Source organism: Pituophis catenifer, unplaced genomic scaffold (assembly GCF_029215685.1).
Source record: "Pituophis catenifer annectens isolate HBS135680 unplaced genomic scaffold, rPitCat1.0.hap2 SCAF_2, whole genome shotgun sequence".
Lineage (NCBI taxonomy): Eukaryota > Metazoa > Chordata > Lepidosauria > Squamata > Colubridae > Pituophis > Pituophis catenifer.
The window spans coordinates 270,542,271-270,561,830 of NW_027256882.1; the positions used below are offsets into that span (position 1 = coordinate 270,542,271).

Here is a 19,560-nt window from a genome sequence, read left to right on the forward strand (position 1 = left end):
TAACAGCCCTCAGATTTCTTTAGTATTAAAAAGAATACCCATTTACCAGAACTGGCCATTACTTTAAGGTTTACCTTGCATACTCAATGGCTCCGAATGTATTAGTTTGAATCCCTCCATCTTGAAAGGTTTTTGACATTGCATGTTCAACTTCTTTTTTGTCAATGTAGGTATTAAGGTCGAAAACAACTCTTGGGTAAGTGCCATACTGAATTAAGCCTACCTGAAATAATTGTTAAAAGAAATAAAAAGAAGAGTATAATCAACTAGCTTCATTAATCTGTTTCTCTGCATTATATGAAATGTAGGTTTATTTTTTCAATTTGTGCATAAACTGAAACTTTCTTACTATGGCTGTATCTTATGGATGCAAAACGTTAACATTTAATCTTTTCAATACACTGCAGGCCAACTCCTGCTTCCAAGAACAGTTTCTGAGGACTATGGAATTCAGTAATAAACCAGGTAAACGGAACTTCTAGAATAAAAACTATTTTGGTAGAAACAGTTTTAGAAGATTTTCCATATCAATCAATTTTCTGCTCTGATCTGGCAACATCTGGAATGTGATATCAAAGGACATTGTAGATGGATTGCACCATCCAAAGTTCAGCGTTACATTTCATGCAGCAAAAGTGTTTTTTATTAGTACAAAGGCTGCCAATATACACAAACCAATGACTGAGAAGGGAACACTTGCTTTTATAACCAAGAAAGTAACTTCCATTCAAAACTGGATTAAAATTATTTCTGAATATTGATTCCAAGAAAACATGGTAGCACTATGGACACAAAGTTGAAGCTTTACATATTTCTTGCAAATATTTTTTATCACCATACATAATGCTAACTTACCGTTTAATTATGCTACCCTGAATAGCCATAATTGGTTGGGTTCATACAATTTCTTAAAGCAAAACAAGATCAATCATAGTATAACTTAGTGGGTGATATGAACCAGAGGGTACTCTACTAATAAACTTCAGGGGGGGGGGGGGAATGAATTCAAAGTCTCCATAAAAATTGGATGTCTTTATAGGAATGATAATATTGGCCCATTTCTTCTCTTCAGAGGTATTTCATCAGGCAAGGTCAATGATTTGCAGGCCAATCTGATACCATTATCAATGAAATAATGCATTAGAGCAGAAGTAAAGATGTGTTAATGCACTTGTCCCTTATTTTCTAAGATGCAGTCAAAAACAACAAACATGCATTTGTCTCAGCTGGAACAAAAATGCATAAAAATACGGAAAGGAAAAACTAGTACTAATATTATGAGGCCCCCTCTATTTATCTTGGGAGAAATTGAAGACCTAGTAGTAATTTGATGATAGCAATAGCCCTTAGACTTATATATCATCCCATAGTGCTTTATAGCACTTTCTGAGCAGTTACAAATGTAAGCATATTGCCCCCAATAATCTGGGTCCTCATTTTACTGACCTCAGAAGAATGGGAAGCTAAATCAAGCTTGAACCCCGTTAGGATCAAACTCCTGGAGGCAGACAGCAGAGTTTGTCTGCAATATTGCATTATAATCACTGCTCCACCAAGGCTCTTCAGCTTTAATTCTTGTATTGTGTTATTTTGTTTTTTCTGCTTCTCATGCTAAAACTGCAGGAAAAAAAAGTCTTCAGGGCTAAGGAAAATAAATATTGGTCAAGGAGCCAAAATCTACATCTGCATTTATATTGTTTTAATTTGCTTACCTGTGTTTTGGTTGGCCCTATATCTAAACCTTGAACAAATTTTTTCAAAAATTCTTTCACAGCATCCCATGGATAAATACTGTTTGACTCATCACATATGATCACCAAATCAACGGCTGAAGAACAGTCTGAAAAGAAGAGGGTAGAAATCATGTTTCTCTAACAATTCCCTCCTTTGAAACCTGTGCCACTTGGTGTTAAAACATTTACAGAGTTAAATTAAAACTGCATGGAAACGATTTTTGTTACTTGCATTTGAATTTCTCTATGGAGATTCTCAGTCATCCAGGTCATGGTTGTTCCAAAGGTGCTTTTTCAGGAGGCAACTTTTTTGTTTTTCTTTGAAGCCGTTTCGCTTCTTATCCAAGAAGCTTCTTCGGCTCTGGCTGGATGATGGGGAATGGAAGGATTTATATTCCTTACAGACAGCTGGTCATTTGCATTCTTTTAGAGAGTCTTTGAGGCCATTTGGAGGTTTATCTGAGTAGTGCAAAGAGAAGCGAAATGTCTTCAAAGAAAAACAAGAAACTCCAGAAAAAGCACCTTTGGGACAACCATGACCTGGATGACTGAGAATCTCCGTAGACATTTAGCTATGCACTTTGGGATGAACACCTTTTGAATGATGTGGGAATATCAACGAATTTCCAGAAAAACTGCAGGCTACAGGAACCATTTGCACTTCAGTTTGAGATGCAGACAACCCAGACTCATCCCCAACAGCCTGCATCTTTCTTCAACAGTGAAGGGACACAGAGCAGGAAACTTCCTGCAGCCAAGAAGGCTCCAAACACCCATTTGCACTACTCAGGTGACCCTGAGGACACAGATAAACCTCCAAGTGGCCTCAATGACCCTCTAAAAGGATGCAACCGACCAGTTGTCTGCAAGGAATATAAATCCTTCCATTCCCCACCATCCAATCAGAGCTGAAGAAGCTTCTTTGGATGAGAAGCAAAATGTCTTTAAAAAAAAATAAGAAAGTGTAGTTGCCTCCTGAAAATTGTATTTAAATTCCATTGACTCTAACAATGTAGTAGTGTCAATAGCACAAGAAGAATATCCTTAATATATTGAAAGGAAAGCTGCCTTATTCAAGTAAGGAGAAACCACTATCTCCATTTTTAAGAGAAGAAAAGATACAGGTAGTATCTTGTTTAGTGACCACAATTGGGAGCAGCAACTCGGTCATTGAGCAGAAGTAGGTGCTGTTTGAAACTGCAACTATGCTAGTGATCAAATCTTTCCTTTGCTTTATCATCAGATAAAAGTGGCGAAGTATAACTATTTTGCCACTCTTATTGCGTCATCAGATAATTGCCCAGCTGCCCTGTTTAGGGTGACCCGCTCCCTGCTCCACCAGGAAGCGCGGGAGGACCCCTTGGAGGGTAGAGCCGAGGATTTTGTACAGTATCTGTATGACAAAATCGCTCAGATTCGGGAACATCTGGACTCTGACTGGGTAGATTCAGCGGGAAGGACAGAGGCAGGTCTTGTGAGTATTATCTGGGAAGAGTTTGATTCTGTGACGCCCGAAGACGTGGACAGGATACTGGGCAGACTGAGCGCAGCCACATGTTTACTGGACCCGTGTCCCTCCTGGTTGGTGCTGGCCTCTCGGGAGGTTACACGAGGCTGGCTCCAGGGGATTATAAATGCTTCCTTGAGTGAGGGTGTCTTCCCTGCCGCCTTGAAAGAGGCGGTGGTGAGGCCTCTCCTCAAGAAACCTTCCCTGGACCCGGCAGTGTTGGCTAATTATCGTCCAGTCTCCAACCTTCGCTTCATTGCGAAGGTTGTTGAGAGTGTGGTAGCGCGACAGCTCCCCCAGTACCTGGATGAATCGTCGTATCTGGATCCGTTCCAGTCGGGCTTCAGGCCTGGGTACAGCACGGAAACGGCATTGGTCGCGTTGGTTGATGATCTCTGGAGGGCTCGGGACAGGGGTTGTTCCTCTGTCCTGGTCCTATTAGACCTCTCAGCGGCTTTTGATACCATCGACCATGGTATCATGCTGCACCGGCTAGAGGAGTTTTTTTTTTTTTTTTTTTTTTTTTAATTTGATTTATATGCCGCCCTTCTCCGGAGACTCAGGGCGGCTTACAGTGCGTTAAGCAATAGCCTTCATACTTTTGTATATTTATACAAAGTCAGCTTATTGCCCCCATAAACTGGGTCCTCATTTAACCTACCTTAGAAAGGATGGAAGGCTGAGTCAACCTTGAGCCCTTGGAGTTAGGGGTGGGGGGCACCGTCCTATGGTGGTTCTCCTCCTTTCTCTCTGACCGGTCGCAGTCTGTGTTGACAGGGGGGCAGAGGTCGATCCCGAGGCCCCTTGTATGTGGGGTGCCACAAGGGTCGGTCCTCTCGCCCCTCCTGTTCAACATTTATGTGAAGCCGCTGGGTGAGATCATCCGTGGTTTCGGGGTGAAGTACCACCAGTACGCTGACGATACTCAGCTATACATCTCCACCCCGGACCACCCCAATGATGCCCTTGAAGTGATGTCCCGGTGCCTGGAGGCCATGCGGATCTGGATGGGGAGAAACAGACTCAGGCTCAACCCATCCAAGACCGAGTGGCTGTGGTTTCCGACATCCCGATATAGTCAGTTGGCGCCATCACTGACTATTGGGGGCAAGTCATTGGCCCCCACGGAGAGGGTTCGCAACTTGGGTGTCCTCCTGGACTCACAGCTGTCTTTAGAAGAGCATATGATGGCCGTGGCCAGGGGGACTTTTTATCAGGTCCGCCTGATTCGCCAGTTGCGTCCCTTTCTGGATCGGGACTCGTTAAATACGGTCACTCATGCTCTTGTTACTTCCCGCTTGGACTACTGCAATGCTCTCTACATGGGGCTCCCCTTGAGGAGCACCCGGAGGCTCCAGCTGGTCCAGAATGCGGCCGCGCGGGTGGTTATAGGAGCGACGTGGCGCTCCCATGTGACCCCCCTCCTGCGCGAGCTGCACTGGCTCCCGGTGGTCTTCCGGGTGCGCTTCAAGGTTTTGGTTACCACCTTTAGAGCGCTCCATGGCATCGGACCGGGGTATCTACGAGACCGCCTTCTGCTACCAATAGCCTCTCACCGACCAGTACGCTCCCATAGAGAGGGGCTCCTCAGGGTGCCGTCGGCCAAACAGTGTCGACTGGCGGCCCCCAGGGGGAGAGCCTTCTCTGTGGGGGCACCTACCATCTGGAATGAGCTCCCCCCAGAGATACGGAAGATCCCGGACCTGCGCACGTTTCGCCGTGCTCTCAAAACTTTTCTATTTCAGCAAGCTGGCCTGGCCTAACTCCCCTCTTTTAAATTCTTAAATTTTAAATTTTTTAATTCGTGATTTTATAAATTGGGTGTTTTAATCTGTGTTTCGGCTGAAATATTTAATAATTTTAAGGGATTTTTAATATTTGTATTGTCTGTATTTTATCTTGGCTGTTCACCGCCCTGAGTCCTTCGGGAGTAGGGCGGTATAGAAATTTGATTAATAAATAAATAAATAAATAAAATAGATCTGTGAAGGTAGGAAATGCGAGGATTTGCCAGAATCACCATCCTAACTGCAAATGGTCACTAAATAAGACCTCTAAATGAGGACTACCTGTATTCTTTTCAGAATTACAGGACATTGTGAAGTGGAATGCACAGAGATTTAACTCTTTCCGTCCTAAGTGCAATAAATTTCAATCCTATTCCTGCCACCGCTCCCTTCCGGAAGCTATTTGACCACCCAAAAAGCTAGAGAGAGAAGATATCAAAAAAGATTAGGAAGAGAAATATTGTGTAGTGGGCTTCAGTAGGCAAGAACCAGACCAGGGTAGCTACAATAGCATTTATTGACTCAAAACTTGAACTGAGGAACAGCAGGCAAATGCCTGTAATTTATACTCTAGGCCCACAGGGCCTTAACCAATCATAATCCTTGAAAAAGCCCGCCCAAATATGAACGCTCAAAGTTTCCCTCGAAAACAGTTGGAGCTAACAGTGAGGTTCATCTAAAGGTTAGTTTCACTTTAGCAGAGCTTAACACAACTATATACATTCAATACATAACAAGAAAGATAATTACATTTATATGGATGTTTGCTATGATCATTCAATATGTAAATGCTAAATACTAAAACATAATATGAAGCCTTGCTTTTTTCTATATTATTTTGTTAGTTACCACTTAAAAGTGGTTCAGTATAATTGCTCACCTAAATTTAAAATATAAAAGATTTTTAAATTCCCCAAATAATATGGGCAAGAGGCCAAAGGTACTATTAAACATTTCTATAATCACAGCAATTAGCCACCAATCACAATGGTCTAAACATATAAAAAATTCTAGCAAAAATAAGTATTGTTAAATATCTCTCTCATGAGATCTAGAGACTAACATTTCTAGTCCAAAGGGCACATGAAACATTCATCATACTTAAAGGCTGCACCACTTATCCTATATTAAGCTGTCAAATATGGGTTGCAGAAATTTTGGTGATTGTTAGATGGCAACAATGAGATTCAAATAGCTCTAAATGCTTCTGCCACCTAGTAGTCACCTGGATTTTTCCAATCCAAATCTGGCGATCCTCTGTTTCATGCATTTATTATGTCTCCTTTTTCAAACATCTCTTATAATAAATGTGTTGATACTTATTGCCTTACTTTGCACTGCAGGTGAAAAACTTCTCAGGATCTGAAAACTGGGACCGAATTCAGAACAGATTCCTGTTGCATAGTACTGGCTTCCACACTGTTGAGCCCACAAAGGACCACATGCCTTAAAAACAAAAAGAGAAATAATATTCTAAGGCAAAACCAAAAATATAGCATCCGACAGTAGAGCAGACATAACTTTGATCTCTTTTTCCATCTATTTGCCTAGCACCTTCAGGTCTGCTGGCATTAGCCCATTTCCTTTGATGGGTATTCCCCATTGTATGTTTGTTTATTCTCTTGTAATCCCTTCCTCTCCAATTTCTCCACTCTGCAAGGCGAATGGGAAATGGGTCGTGCACTGGAGAGATTGTCTAATTTTTTTTTCTTTTTTCTCCCTTTGCATTCTCCTGTACCTGACTCTTTCTTTTTCTCCCCCTCCTCTACCTTGCAGAGCAGAGAAATTGAAGTGGAAAGGATTACAAGAAAGTGATCAGGCATACAATGGGGAATATACCATATGAACTATTTGTGCAGTCTTCTTAGTTTAAACCTGCAATGTTCAGTTTTCCTTCTCTTCAAAAACGAACAAAAAAAGAAAAAAAGAAAGACAGTGACAAATTAACAGAAAAAAGCAGAACTCAAGGCAGTTTTTAAATTGTTATTAAAATTATTTATTTATTAAGAACACACAACATTAATCAACTATGTATACAGATGAATTGGATCAGAAAAATCTTGGTGATTGGTTTAGGGGAGGATTGGGGAACCCTGAGCACTTCTAACAGGACTAAAAACTGAATTACATCACAGGCCAAGGATGGCCAACATCTGGCTAAACTCCAACAAAGTTGTTGAACTTCTGAAAATATCTATATTGCCGTGTGCATAACTTTTCAATGCATCTGCTTTTAGTAGTTCCCATAAATGCTGCACTATGTTGGAATAGTCTCTGTAGTATAGGAAACATTATCCACAATGCAAGGAAGTCATAAGGGACTTAATTTTGTATGTCTGCAATATATAAACTAAACCTACTGAACTGCACTTTTCAAGACTATGTAAATAATGTACTCTAAAAGGTTTCTCCAAACATAAGTTCCAATTGCATTATCAGTAAGCACAAAAAATGTTGCTGCGACTGCAAAAGTGGACTCTACTTTTAAGTTTGCTTCCTCAGATCTCATGCATTGGCATTAAATACATATGCAAATTACATTAAATTAAATTTAGAATTTAATTCTCAGGATTAGATTTATTACTATAACCATGTCACGTGTAACTTTCAATTTATATTGTTTTTGTTTCCTAGTACGATTTGATAGCTTATTAGTAACCTTGACTATTACTAAGTGTTGTATCTTTTTATTCTTGATGAATGTATTTTATTCTCCTTATAAACACTGAGAGCATATACACCGAAGACTAATTCCTTGTGTGTCCAATCACACTTGGCCAATAAAGAATTCTATTCTATTCTATTCTATTCTATTCTATTCTATTCTATTCTATTCTATTCTATTCTATTCTATTCTATTCTTCTATTCTATTCTATTCTATTCTATTCTATTCTATTCTATTCTATAGAAATAACTCCAAGTACAGTACAGTCCTTGACTTATGATTATTGTTATGTCCCCGTCAGAGTCTGAATCTGCAGGGTAAGATGATCTGGAACAAGAGCCGACAGACAGTGAGAGGGCGGCTACGTTGGCCTTGGAGGAAACTGGGGAAGGGCAGAGTCAGTCCGGGCAAGGCTTTTCAGGATTAGAAAGGCTTGCAGACAAGGAGAAGCAGGAGAGACAGAGCTCAGGCGAAGAGCAAGGACCACTCCCTCCTGATCTTAGAGCATGCAGAGAAGAGAGAAGGTGAGAACAACACAGACTGAGTCGGCTACAAGGGAGGAGAGTACCCCACCTCCCTTTCATAAGGCACACCTGTGGACTGAGATGTAAGGAGGTGCTGGTGGGAGAGGCATTTGTTGGGAACAAGCGTTGAATCTGTGGAGCCTTGTGTGCACTTGCTGACGCCTGGAGATTACTGTTTGGCTAACCTGGCTAACTGGAAAGCTGGCCCTGGTACTGTTTGGTTAATCTTGCTTACTGAATTACTCGCAAACATGGGGATGTTTGGGGCTAAAGTTGGATCAATAAAGGGGAATTAGACTTGTTCTTTAGCTGTGTTGCTTTCGTGCCACGCCCCGGGTCATCACAAATACAATGGAGCCTGCCCATTATGGCCATAAGTCATGACGATTGTAAAGTGGGTCTCCGTGTGACGTTTACTTTTGCATTACTTTTGTGCTGGTCATTAAGCAAACATGTAGTCATAAAGTGAACTCATTTTTTGCTATGGGCTATTTTTGCCATAAATATTGGAAGTAAATGCCAGTTTTCAGCAAAAACATCACAAAATGCAGACATGTGACTGAGTTGCTGCAAACGGCTGGTTGATGAGCACCCAACATGTGGACATGTGACTCAGGGGAGAGTTGGGTCTTAGAACCTGGTTGTAGGTTCCATTGGGGGCAGGCACCATCATAACTTTGAATGGTTGCTAAGCAATTGATCGTGAGTTGACAATTATTATCAGTAAATTGCATTTAAAAATGTGGTACATAAATTACTTATTTGTTATCAGAGAAAACATAGTGTAATGATTAAGATCTTGGATGGGGATCAAGAATTTGCATCTTCAAATCCCCATCCACTCATGAAATTCATTAGATAACAAGAAATTAAAAGTTTATAGGAAAAAACTCAAAAACCTGTATCAGATTTTGGACTACTGAGTCCTATCCAATATGGCACTTTTTAACTGGTAAGTATTTGTGACAGCAAAACAAGAATTACGTTAGGACAAGATTTTGTAAAAGGTATTTGTTATATTGTCTCCTTGTTTAGAGCTTATCTAATGGACTTGTCTTTAAATAGAGCAGAAAAGAAGAGCCGAGATGGCGCAGTGGTTAGAGTGCAGTACTGCAGCTACTTCAGCTGACTGCTAGTTCAGCAGATCAGCAGATCAAATCTCACCAACTCAAGGTTGACTCAGCCTTCCATCCTTCCAGGGTGGGTAAAATGAGGACCCAGATTGTTGGGGCCAATATGCTATTTAGTATACTGTCTTTGGTGTAAGCCGCCCAGAGTCCTCAGAGAGTGGGCGGCATAGAAATATGAATGAATGAATGAATGAATGAATAAATAAATTAGAAACAGAACCTTTCTAACGTGAAAATTCCTGGTTTAAAAGCAACCTTGCTCTGTTTCAGATTTCTTAGAGCTAATTCTGAATGATGTAATATTTAATAATGTATCTAATTTTATAATACAGGAACTTCAAAGGTAGCTCTCTCTATATATAAACAAATACTCTAGACCCGTGATGGTGAACCTAAGGCATGTGTGCCAGAGGTGGCACACAGTGCCCTCTCTGTGGGCATGTGAGCCGTTGCCCCAGCTCAGCTCCGCCACACATGGGTGCACGCCTCCCACTGGCCAGCTGGTCTTTGGGTCTCTGCCACGCATGCAGGGGGTTGGGGCACATGCAGGGGGGCACACACAGGGGCTGCGTGCACATGTACAGGGGGCAGGGCACATGCGCGAGGGCAGCACATGCACTGCATTTTGGGGGTTCGGGCACATGCTTTGGGCACTCGGTCTGGAAAAGATTAGCCATCACTGCTCTAGACAGAAGGCAAAAGTACTAAGTAAGATTCAAAAATCTCATCTTGAAATATTCTTGAATGTGGTGGGCAAGTTAAATGAAATGCAAAACTCACATTTAGTTTGTTTATTGTTTTTCTATCCAGCTGTGGATGGCTACTGCCTTAACATTCAACCCTTTCTTTTAATTTGTAATGATAAACTGTGGTTGTTATTTTGTCGACAGTCCAGAAAATCATCACAACTGTAATGTAGCCTAGAAATAACTAAAGTTGCAATAAAGCTAAAGAAAAAAAAAATAGGCCACTGGTTCTTATATATCAAGACAACCCTCCTTTCTTTCTCTTTTCCTTTCAAATTTATGCATACTACTTTTATTTTGCTATTTTGGTGTTGTAGTTGTCTGGAACATAATGGCTTTAATTCCAACAAACACTAGCAGGGCTTCAGCAATTATCAGACTTAAATTAGGATAGTGTTGTGGCCTGTCAGCTCCTGCCCCTCCAGTAGCCAAATCAGAGGAGGAGGCAGCGTGTGAGTCAGTGTCAGCATCAAGGCAACCTGGGAGCTCCAAGGGAGAAGAGGGAGTGGAGCTGGCAGAGAAAGAGACACAGGCCGAGCCTGGGGCATCTGTCAGCCCTCAGATGGAGAGTCAACAGCCCCCACATCTGGAGATGGCTGATGAGGAAGAAGAGGAACAGCTGAATCCAGTGCCTGATGTGCAAATGCGCAAAGGCAGAGGAGAGAAGAACAGTGGAAATCCATGGGCCGATCCTTGGGAAGGAAGTGCCACCACTGCTAGTGAAGTCCTACCCTAGCTCTGGGGATAAAAGGCAGGGGGTGTATATGAATAGATGTGGCAGACAACTATTCATCTTCCGGGTGGACTTGTTAGCCTACGTCAGGGGTCTCAGCAAGCAAAGGAATTCTGGGAGTTGAAGTCCACAAGTCTTAAAGTTACCAAGACTGGAGATCCCTGGCCTATGGTGAGAGAGAAACTTTTTGCTGCCGGCACTCCTAATTAAAGGAATTTAGAGTTCACTTCAGAGGGTTTGTCATGTTTGGGGAGCTGGATCAGAACAAATAGTCTTACATTCTCATACTGTTTTATAAATTCTAGTATTTCTTATGTATTTTCTACCTATAGGTCTTAGTTATAGCATTTAGATTACTCATTGTAAAACGTAATTGTAAGTTTATAAGACTGTTTTGAGTTTTAATATCTGAAATTTATCCTTAATTTTATCTTTACCTCATTTTATTCCATCAATATGAATTTTATTTTTATTTATATTTTAGTGTGACTGTGATGATCTTAGTTATATGCTGGCTAATGACCGAAATAAAAATTGATTATTTAAGCAAAATATCAAGTTATGTTTGGCTGGAGAATAATTGCAGGTAGTTTCTAGGCTTTGTGGGTGAATAGAAAATTGTCAATTCCAAAGAAGATCCAAGGAAAGATTCCCTATTATATATGATACAGATAAAGCAACTTTAAATACAAGTAATCCTCAATTTACAACAGTTCATTTAGCCGCTCTTCAAAGTTACAATGGCACTGAAAAAAGTGACTCAACCATTTTTCAGTTATAAACTTTGCAGCATCTCTATAATCGTGTGATCAAAATTCAGATGCTTGGCAACTGGTTCCTATTTATGACCGTTGCTGTGTCTCAGGATCATGTGATCCCCCTTTTATGATCTTCTGACAAGCAAAGTCAATGTAGAAACCAGATTCTCTTAACAACCGTGTTACTAATTTAACAACTGCAATGATTCACTTAACAGGCATGGCAAGAAAAGTTGCAAAATGGGGCAAAACTCACTTAACAAATTTTTCACTTAACAACATAAATTTGGGGCTCAATGATGGTCGTTCGTTGAGGACTACCTGTATAATATCAAACAGATTGATATTTTCAGTCATGTATCCCATTTAGAAAATAGATTTACTGTTCAGGAATGATATCTGCTCAATATCTGCACAGAGACAAGCAAAAACTACTATAATTTGTCACTGATGGAAAGAACCTATATTTGTAGTGCTCACATCTTTATACTTACCAAAAAGCCTCCAGTTCTTGGATTTCTTACTAGAGTTAACCCTAGATTCATGTCCTTCTTTACCTCATTAACATTTGGTATGCTTGTAACAGCTAAAAAAAATAAATGAATGTAAATCTAAGCAATACATTAAAAAGTATAACATGAAACTTAGTCTATTTACAACGGTGTCAAACTGGATTTCTTTGAGGGCCGGATCAGCATTGTAGTTCTCCTCCGTGAGCCAGCTGGGAGCGGGAGAGAGATGGGATGAACATTTTGGCCCGCAGAGTACTGCAGGAGGCAGTCCAGGCTGAAAATAGGGGGTGGAAGGGGCCACCCCCCCAGTGCCCCATTTTGGCTGCCAGAGGCACTGTGGGCCGGTCCTTTCTATTTCCAAGATGGCTCCATGGGCCAGATTTAAAAATCCCATGGGTCGGATCCAGACTGTGGGCCTTGAGTTTGACACCCCTGGTCTATGAGTTAAACTGTGGAGCAAACATAGTGTGGTATTTCTCAATCTTGGCAACTTGAGTGGACTTCAAATCCTAGAATTCCCTTGCCAGCTATGGCATCTTAAATATATTTGGTACACCATAGCTTACTGTTATCTGGTCAAACAGTCATTGGATACAATCTCCTTTGCTAAAGGAGAAGCCAAACAAAAGACCTCCAGCTTTTGATCTCTCCAAGGTTGTGCATGGATTGTGAGGAGGAAGAAAATGCAGTTTTTCCAATCCAATGCACAATGGTTTTATTCCCAAATTTATCAGAACTGGTCTACTTCTGACTGTTGTTTGGTGCAGCACCAATGGGATTGTGACCAACAGCTGGGCTTCTCAGATTCTGGGTCACTCATTAGAAATCAAGACGTGGACGCTGAAACTAAATGGTTGCTATTTTACAAAGTGGCCACCAAAGAATGCCTATCACAACAAACTAATAACAGAACTTACTCTGTAGGCCCATCTTGGAACATTTGGATCCCTGTTGACGAACAGCACATTTATAGATATCTCCCATTCTATTTTCACTCCAGGGTGAAGAAACAAGCAACCTGAAAAAATGACAAACTCTTATTAAACGTCCTGACATAATTGATAGAAGATTCAATTTAAATGAAAAACTGAAAAGAGCTATTTTGTTAATGTGATACTAGCCTTTAAAATCACATTTTTGGGTCTGCCAGAAGCCTTTCCTTACATGATGCTCTTCAAACAGGTAGCTTGCATCTCTATCATTTATCACTAATAGCCACTTTGAATACTGATGACAATTATATTAGAAGAGTCAGAAAGGCAGTATGTAGGGCAGGGGTACCTGTAACTGATGTTCAAATAACTCAAGAAGTTCAATGATGCAATCAAAGACTCATTTAATTTTTATTTGTCTCACACACATACAGATATTCTTCCTGTGGACACCCCTGCTAGAACATTTCTATAAAGTCTGTTTGGGAGTAAATTACAATTAGTATGCAATGTGCTAGAAGTAGATATCAAATTCTATCAAACTTCTCTTTTAAAAAAACATTTGTCATTGATGCATTTTAAGAGCAAATTCTGAGACATTTCCAATATTACAGAGGAGGTATTGGGGGAGGTTGTCACATGCATTTGCCAAAGAAATATATTTAATTATAGGGTGAGTTACTCCCCATTTGTAACTTGTTCCTAGAAAGCATATCTTCTCCATCATGGTGTCTTTCTTGTGGAACAGCTTCTACCCCAACATAAGGACAACCTTCACTACTGATTTTCCAGAAGGCCATAAAGATATGTCTCTTTCCAAAAGTATTGGGACTCAGATGATCATGGAATTCTGGCATGGGGGAATGGGGTTTTTTGATGTGTTGATATTGTGATTTTTTAAGGACCTCAGCCCCATTTCTTTTTAATGGATTTCTATAGTTTGGTTTAGGGATGTGGTGGCTCAGTGGCTAAGGCACTGAGCTTGTTGATCTGAAGGTCGGCAGTTCAGTGGTTCGAATCCCTAGCGCTGCGTAACGGAGCGAGCTCCCGTTACTTGTCCCAGCTTCTGCCAACCTAGCAGATCAAAAGCACGTAAAAAGTACAAGTAGAAAAATAGGGACCACCTTTGGTGGGAAGGTAACAGTGCTCCATGTGTCTTTGCTGTTTAGTCATGCCGGCCACATGACCACGGAGACGTCTTCGGACAATGCTGGCTCTTCGGCTTAGAAATGGAAATGAGTACCACCCCCTAGAGCCAGAAACGACTAGCACGCATGCGCGGGGGAACCTTTACCTTTACTTTATAGTTTGGTTGATGTTTTTATATCTGCTCGCTGGCCAGACTCTCTGAGGGAGAGTTAAAAACCTAATAGCTCTTCCCCCTATCCCTTTTCCCACTCTTTTTTTTTTAATGGCATTTTAATTCTTGTTAAATGTGTATTGCTTATCTTTCCCTCTTCTTTTATTAACATTTGAGATATAGACATACACATACATAGAATCGTAGAGCTAGAAGGGAGCTTGGGGGTCTTTTAATCCAACCCTCTGTCCAAGGCAGGAGTTCTTATACCTGTTGTGGCCCGCCAGTGGCCTGCGCGGATCGTGACTGATTCTGACGACGAGGAGGCTGGTGTGGTGTCGCGCCAGCAGCTTGCGCAGCCGGCGCTCGCATCGGACAGCGAGGAAGCCGAACAGGATGTGATGCCAGAGGCAGAGACTCAGCCAGGGCCTTCAGAACCTCCAGAGGCTCCTTCGAGTGGAGAGAGCGAAGTGGAGGAGCCTCTCCTCAATGCTCGGGCACGCAGGGCTGCCAAAAGGCAGGAGTGGCTACTCAGGAGGAGCAGGTCTACTCGAGAGTAGGGCTTGATGATAATTGGCCACTCCCTTAGTCTATTTAAGTCACAGGCAGCTAGTGCTTTCTTGCAAGAAACAACTTCTCATTATTACAGAGCATCTTAGAGAGCGAGCGACTTCTCATATCTGGTTTTCTGGGCTGATTGCCAACCTTTGTCGGACTTTGTTCCTAATAACTTTGATAAGGACCTTTTGCACGGGAAGCCTGCATTCTTGAAAGAGGTTTGTTTGGAATTAAACAGTGTTTGCGAAAGCTTGGTATGTGTCACATTCTCTGGGAATCCGAAGCTGGGGCAGAACAATATCATGCCAGACAAATGGTATGTCCAAACTTTTCTTGAAAATGTCCAGCAATGGAGCAACCACAACTCAGGTAGGCAAATCATTCTATTGATTAATCATTTTCACTGTTGAAAAATTCTTCCCTTATTCCCAGGTTGGATCTCCCTCTGATGAACTTCCACCCATTTTTTTCTTGTCCTGCCATCAGGTGCTATGGAGAATAAATTGACCCCCTCTTCTCTGTGACAGCCTTTCAAGCATTGGAAGATGATTATCACGTCTCCCCTGAGCTTTCTGTTCATTAGACTAAACATAGCATAGTTCTAGTGTCTAGTTTTTCTTAGACGTTCATTGTATGATTTAGTCTTCAGACATTCTTACTTTATACATCAACTTTTTGCAGTTTTGTGAATTGTTTCGCTCCTTTGCACAATACTGTGACTAAGCTATTGTGGGGAACAATTAGTCAGCCTATTGAATGTCTTCCTCATGGATGTTCTTGCCGTGATTGAAATTCTGTGACATCAAGAACTGTTTAAAGATTACAGACTGCGGGTGGAAACAAATCTAAATACAAAATGGGTAAGTCAGCCTATGACCTATTCTTCAAGAATACATATGGGTGCAGCACCAAGTACCAATAAATGCCTAGGAGTGCGTATCAAGTTCTACATAACCAAAGATACATGGATTTTAGAAAAGTATATTTCATGCTCTGCTGGCATAAATACAGAACCTTGGAAACTGCCATGGAAATGTCTCATTGCTAATGAGTTAATTCCTACTTAAGTACTTTGAAGCTCTTTTCCCAGATTTGCTCCCACCTGGGTTGAGTTCCCAATGTATTGATGCACAGCTATCTTTTCTTTTCCCAGCCTGCCCACCCTCCTCACAGTGGAACAGATTGTTTTGAAACCAATCAATTCTTTAGTGTTCTCTCAATATGTCAATATGTCCAAACCATGTGAAGGGACATCTTTTATATTTAGTCGGTCATATTTTAATTCAATCCACATTTTTCTTCTTTCCACTTCATTCAAGGTTTTTTTTTTTTTTTTTTTGTTCCTTCTGTCATAGGTAAAGATAAAGGTTCCCCTCGCACATATGTGCTAGTCGTTCCCGACTCTAGGGGGTGGTGCTCATCTCCGTTTCAAAGCCGAAGAGCCAGCACTGTCCGAAGACATCTCCGTAGTCACGTGGCTGGCATGACTAAAAGCCAAAGGCGCACAGAACGCTGTTACCTTGTCACCAAAGGTGGTCTCTATTTTTCTACTTGCATTTGTTACGTGCTTTCAAATTGCTAGGTTGGCAGAAGCTTGGACAAGTAACGGGAGCTCACCCCGTTACGCAGCGCTAGGGATTCGAACCACTGAACTGCCAACCTTTTGACTGACAAGCTCAGTGTCTTAGCCATTGAGCCACTGTGTCCCTCTTCTGTCATACTCAACTCTTATTTCCATATATTATATTGGCAGAAACATAAGGTGGTTTGCATTGTCCCATTTTTCCTAACACTCTTTTACTTCTTGCTAATGATTGAAGACTGTCCAGAACCTTCTTACCAGTTTCTCCATCCATTTTCCTATCTTTAGTGAACAAACTACCAAGGTAAACAAAATTTATCTGCTTGTTGTAGTTTTTTTACCACGTGTTCCTAATACTTTTCATTCATAAAATATTCATTTTGTGGATGAATATATTAAAACATCATGTATCCTTATCTTATTCCCTGCTCAATGTTAAATTATTCACTAAATATTCTATTTGTTCTCATGCATATTTTTATTTCCTCCATATACTGTTCAACAATCCTTTTTCTACATTTGTACGTAAGTTCTATAATTCATGCCTATCACTCATTATGGTTCCTGTAAATCAACAAAGATACACCAATCTTTATTTCTTACATATGACTTCTTGAAAAGGACAAATCTGATTGGCACATGTGCCTGGCATAAAGCCACATTGCCCTTCCCAAACTTGACTTAATGTCAACTTTTGTTAAGTATCTTAGGCATACTTATCAAACTAAGCAACTCCATCAAGGAACCACATTCCACATTTTAACATTTATAGACTTATATTATCTATAGTTGCGACTTTACCATTTTTCTATTGTCTCACAGCAAATACAGGTAGCGGTCGACTTACAACCATTCATTTAGTGACCATTCAAAGTTACAATGGAACTGAAAAAAGTGACTTATGACCATTTTTCACACTTAGGATGGTTGTAGCATCCCCATGGTCACATAATCAAAAATCGGACACTTAGCAATTGGCATGTATTAATGATGGTTTCAATGTCCCAAGGTCATGTGATCACATTTTGCGACCTTCTGACAACCAAAGTCAATGGGGGAACCAGATTCATTTAACAGCCATGTTACTAACTTAACAATCGCAGTGATTCACTTAACAACTGTGGCAAGAAAGGTTGTAACATGGGGCAAAACTTGCAACAGTCTTGCTTAGCAACAGAAACTTTGGTCTCAATTGTGGTCATAAGTCGAGGATTACCTGTGTGTGGGTTCAATACAAAGGAGAGTGACCAGTATGGAAGATCCATTTGGAGAGGATTTGTACAGAAAGAATGAATAAGAACTGAATCACAAATCAAAGACAGAAGGAAGAAGAAGAGAGAGACTGAAAAAGCCATAGGTGGATCCTCAGATATAGAAAAGTGAGAATTTTAAAGAAGAAAGAATATATGTATCTTTAAATGGATGTGGTAAAAGCAAGAACGTCTTGTAAAGGTATAAAAATAGGAAGGTGTATATTGAGGAGTAACCTTGTAAACTAGAGGGTTGGCTTATTTCCTTATTTTAACCTTCTGCCGTAATTTCTTTGGATTACTTACTTCTTTTCAATATTTTGCATAAGGTTGGTTACTCCAAAAGGAAATAGTAAGATGTAAATGTATATATACTAATTTTATCTACAGCTCTTTGAAAAACAAGGAGAAAAATAAAATAGAAACCAAATTATCATTTCCTTAAAAAATAAAAAAAGAATCCTACACAGTATAACAAAGTTGATCCTTTCATCTTCTCTTTTATTGTGCAGAAAGTACAGTAATGCTTACCATTTGCCTTCTTGGTTTGCAATCTGTTGAACTAAATATCCAAATTGTTCATTTCGGGAACCAGAAAACACTTTAGCTCCTTCAAGGCCAATATTATATGCTTCACAGCAATTTTCAAGTATGTCTAGTAAGAAGAACAGAAATATTATCATTAAAAAAATCAAGGCAGCGGTGCACTTCTTGTCTTAATATTAGTTACACTCATTCATGATATTTTTTATCACATTATCTATTCTAGGTATATTCAATGTTCCCATTAATATATTGTATATGTCACTAGGCATAACACTTGATAGACCAGGATTTGTAGAAAGAATTCCCCATCTATACATAAGCCAAGGTTTGGTTATGCATGGTTAATTTACGTAGTACCTGCAAGCAAAACTAAAACCCAAACAAGCCACTCTGTACTGAAGAAAGTTAGCACCCACCCCTCTCCTAGAAGAATGAAATATTCTAGGAAATATTAAAAAGGCAGAATATTTCCCCTAAAAGAGAAATAAAAATCTTAAAAGGAAACAGAAAATCAGCTCCAGCTCCCTGCCCCCAGCAGATATTTTGGTGCCAGCTTATCTACAAGACAAAAGACTGTCCACAAAACAGCCTATCCACAAAACAAAAGACCTTCACCTTCCAAAACATAATAGGATTATCTATCAGCAGAGCTCATCACATGGCACAACCAAGCCCCTTCATTACATCACCCAGCAAGGTTCCACCAAACTTGATTCAGACAAATATGACTCCACATGGGACTCTGACTGCAACCAATAGAATACATTCCTTGCCACAGGAACAGGAAGCTCAAAGGCAAGGCCCAAGAGAGAGTATAAATCTCTCTCCTCTCCATGTGTTCAGCTACCCAGAATCACAGGTGCTTGGTGGTTCTTCTTCACCATTAAACCATCTTTCCAAGGAGCCTCCATGTTTCCAGTGTCTTTCTCCCCACTTGGAACTGAACCCAGATGGGCATTTCTTCCAACAGTACCTTAGTATGTTTTGTGAACCTAGCCAAGATCTCAGCTTCTATCACATAGGTACCAACAGAATTAAACCCTGCCCTGCTCAAGGGAGCAGAAACATTTACAAGTTCAGACCATTTAAATGTAAATATTTGAAGAAGGGATCTCAGAATAAGAACTGACTCAGCAGTAAAAAAAAAGTAATGAAATAAAGTCACCTTTGAATTGAACTGAACTATGGCAACCTACATGGTCATAGTCATGCAATTTTCTTGAAAACGATAGCCAAGTTTTTGATACTGCCTTCTTCTAGTACATTTTTTTTTCTAATTTCCCATCTAGCTAAAGT

General features: G+C 40.5%; 1 protein-coding gene across 1 annotated transcript in view; it reads right to left on the reverse strand.

Annotated features, from left to right (window-relative positions):
* The window catches only part of ITGA2 (integrin subunit alpha 2), a 55,424-nt gene extending 36,249 nt beyond the window's left edge, over positions 1 to 19,175 (reverse strand). Inside the window, exons 1-7 of the mRNA XM_070934558.1 lie at positions 19,112 to 19,175; positions 18,250 to 18,373; positions 13,014 to 13,114; positions 12,079 to 12,170; positions 6,359 to 6,473; positions 1,713 to 1,840; positions 75 to 223 (exon numbers count right to left, since the gene is read on the reverse strand). Of these exons, the coding sequence (XP_070790659.1) occupies positions 75 to 223; positions 1,713 to 1,840; positions 6,359 to 6,473; positions 12,079 to 12,170; positions 13,014 to 13,114; positions 18,250 to 18,373; positions 19,112 to 19,175 (773 nt within the window). The remainder of the gene's footprint in view (positions 1 to 74; positions 224 to 1,712; positions 1,841 to 6,358; positions 6,474 to 12,078; positions 12,171 to 13,013; positions 13,115 to 18,249; positions 18,374 to 19,111) is intronic.
* Between the last annotated feature and the right edge of the window lie 385 nt (positions 19,176 to 19,560).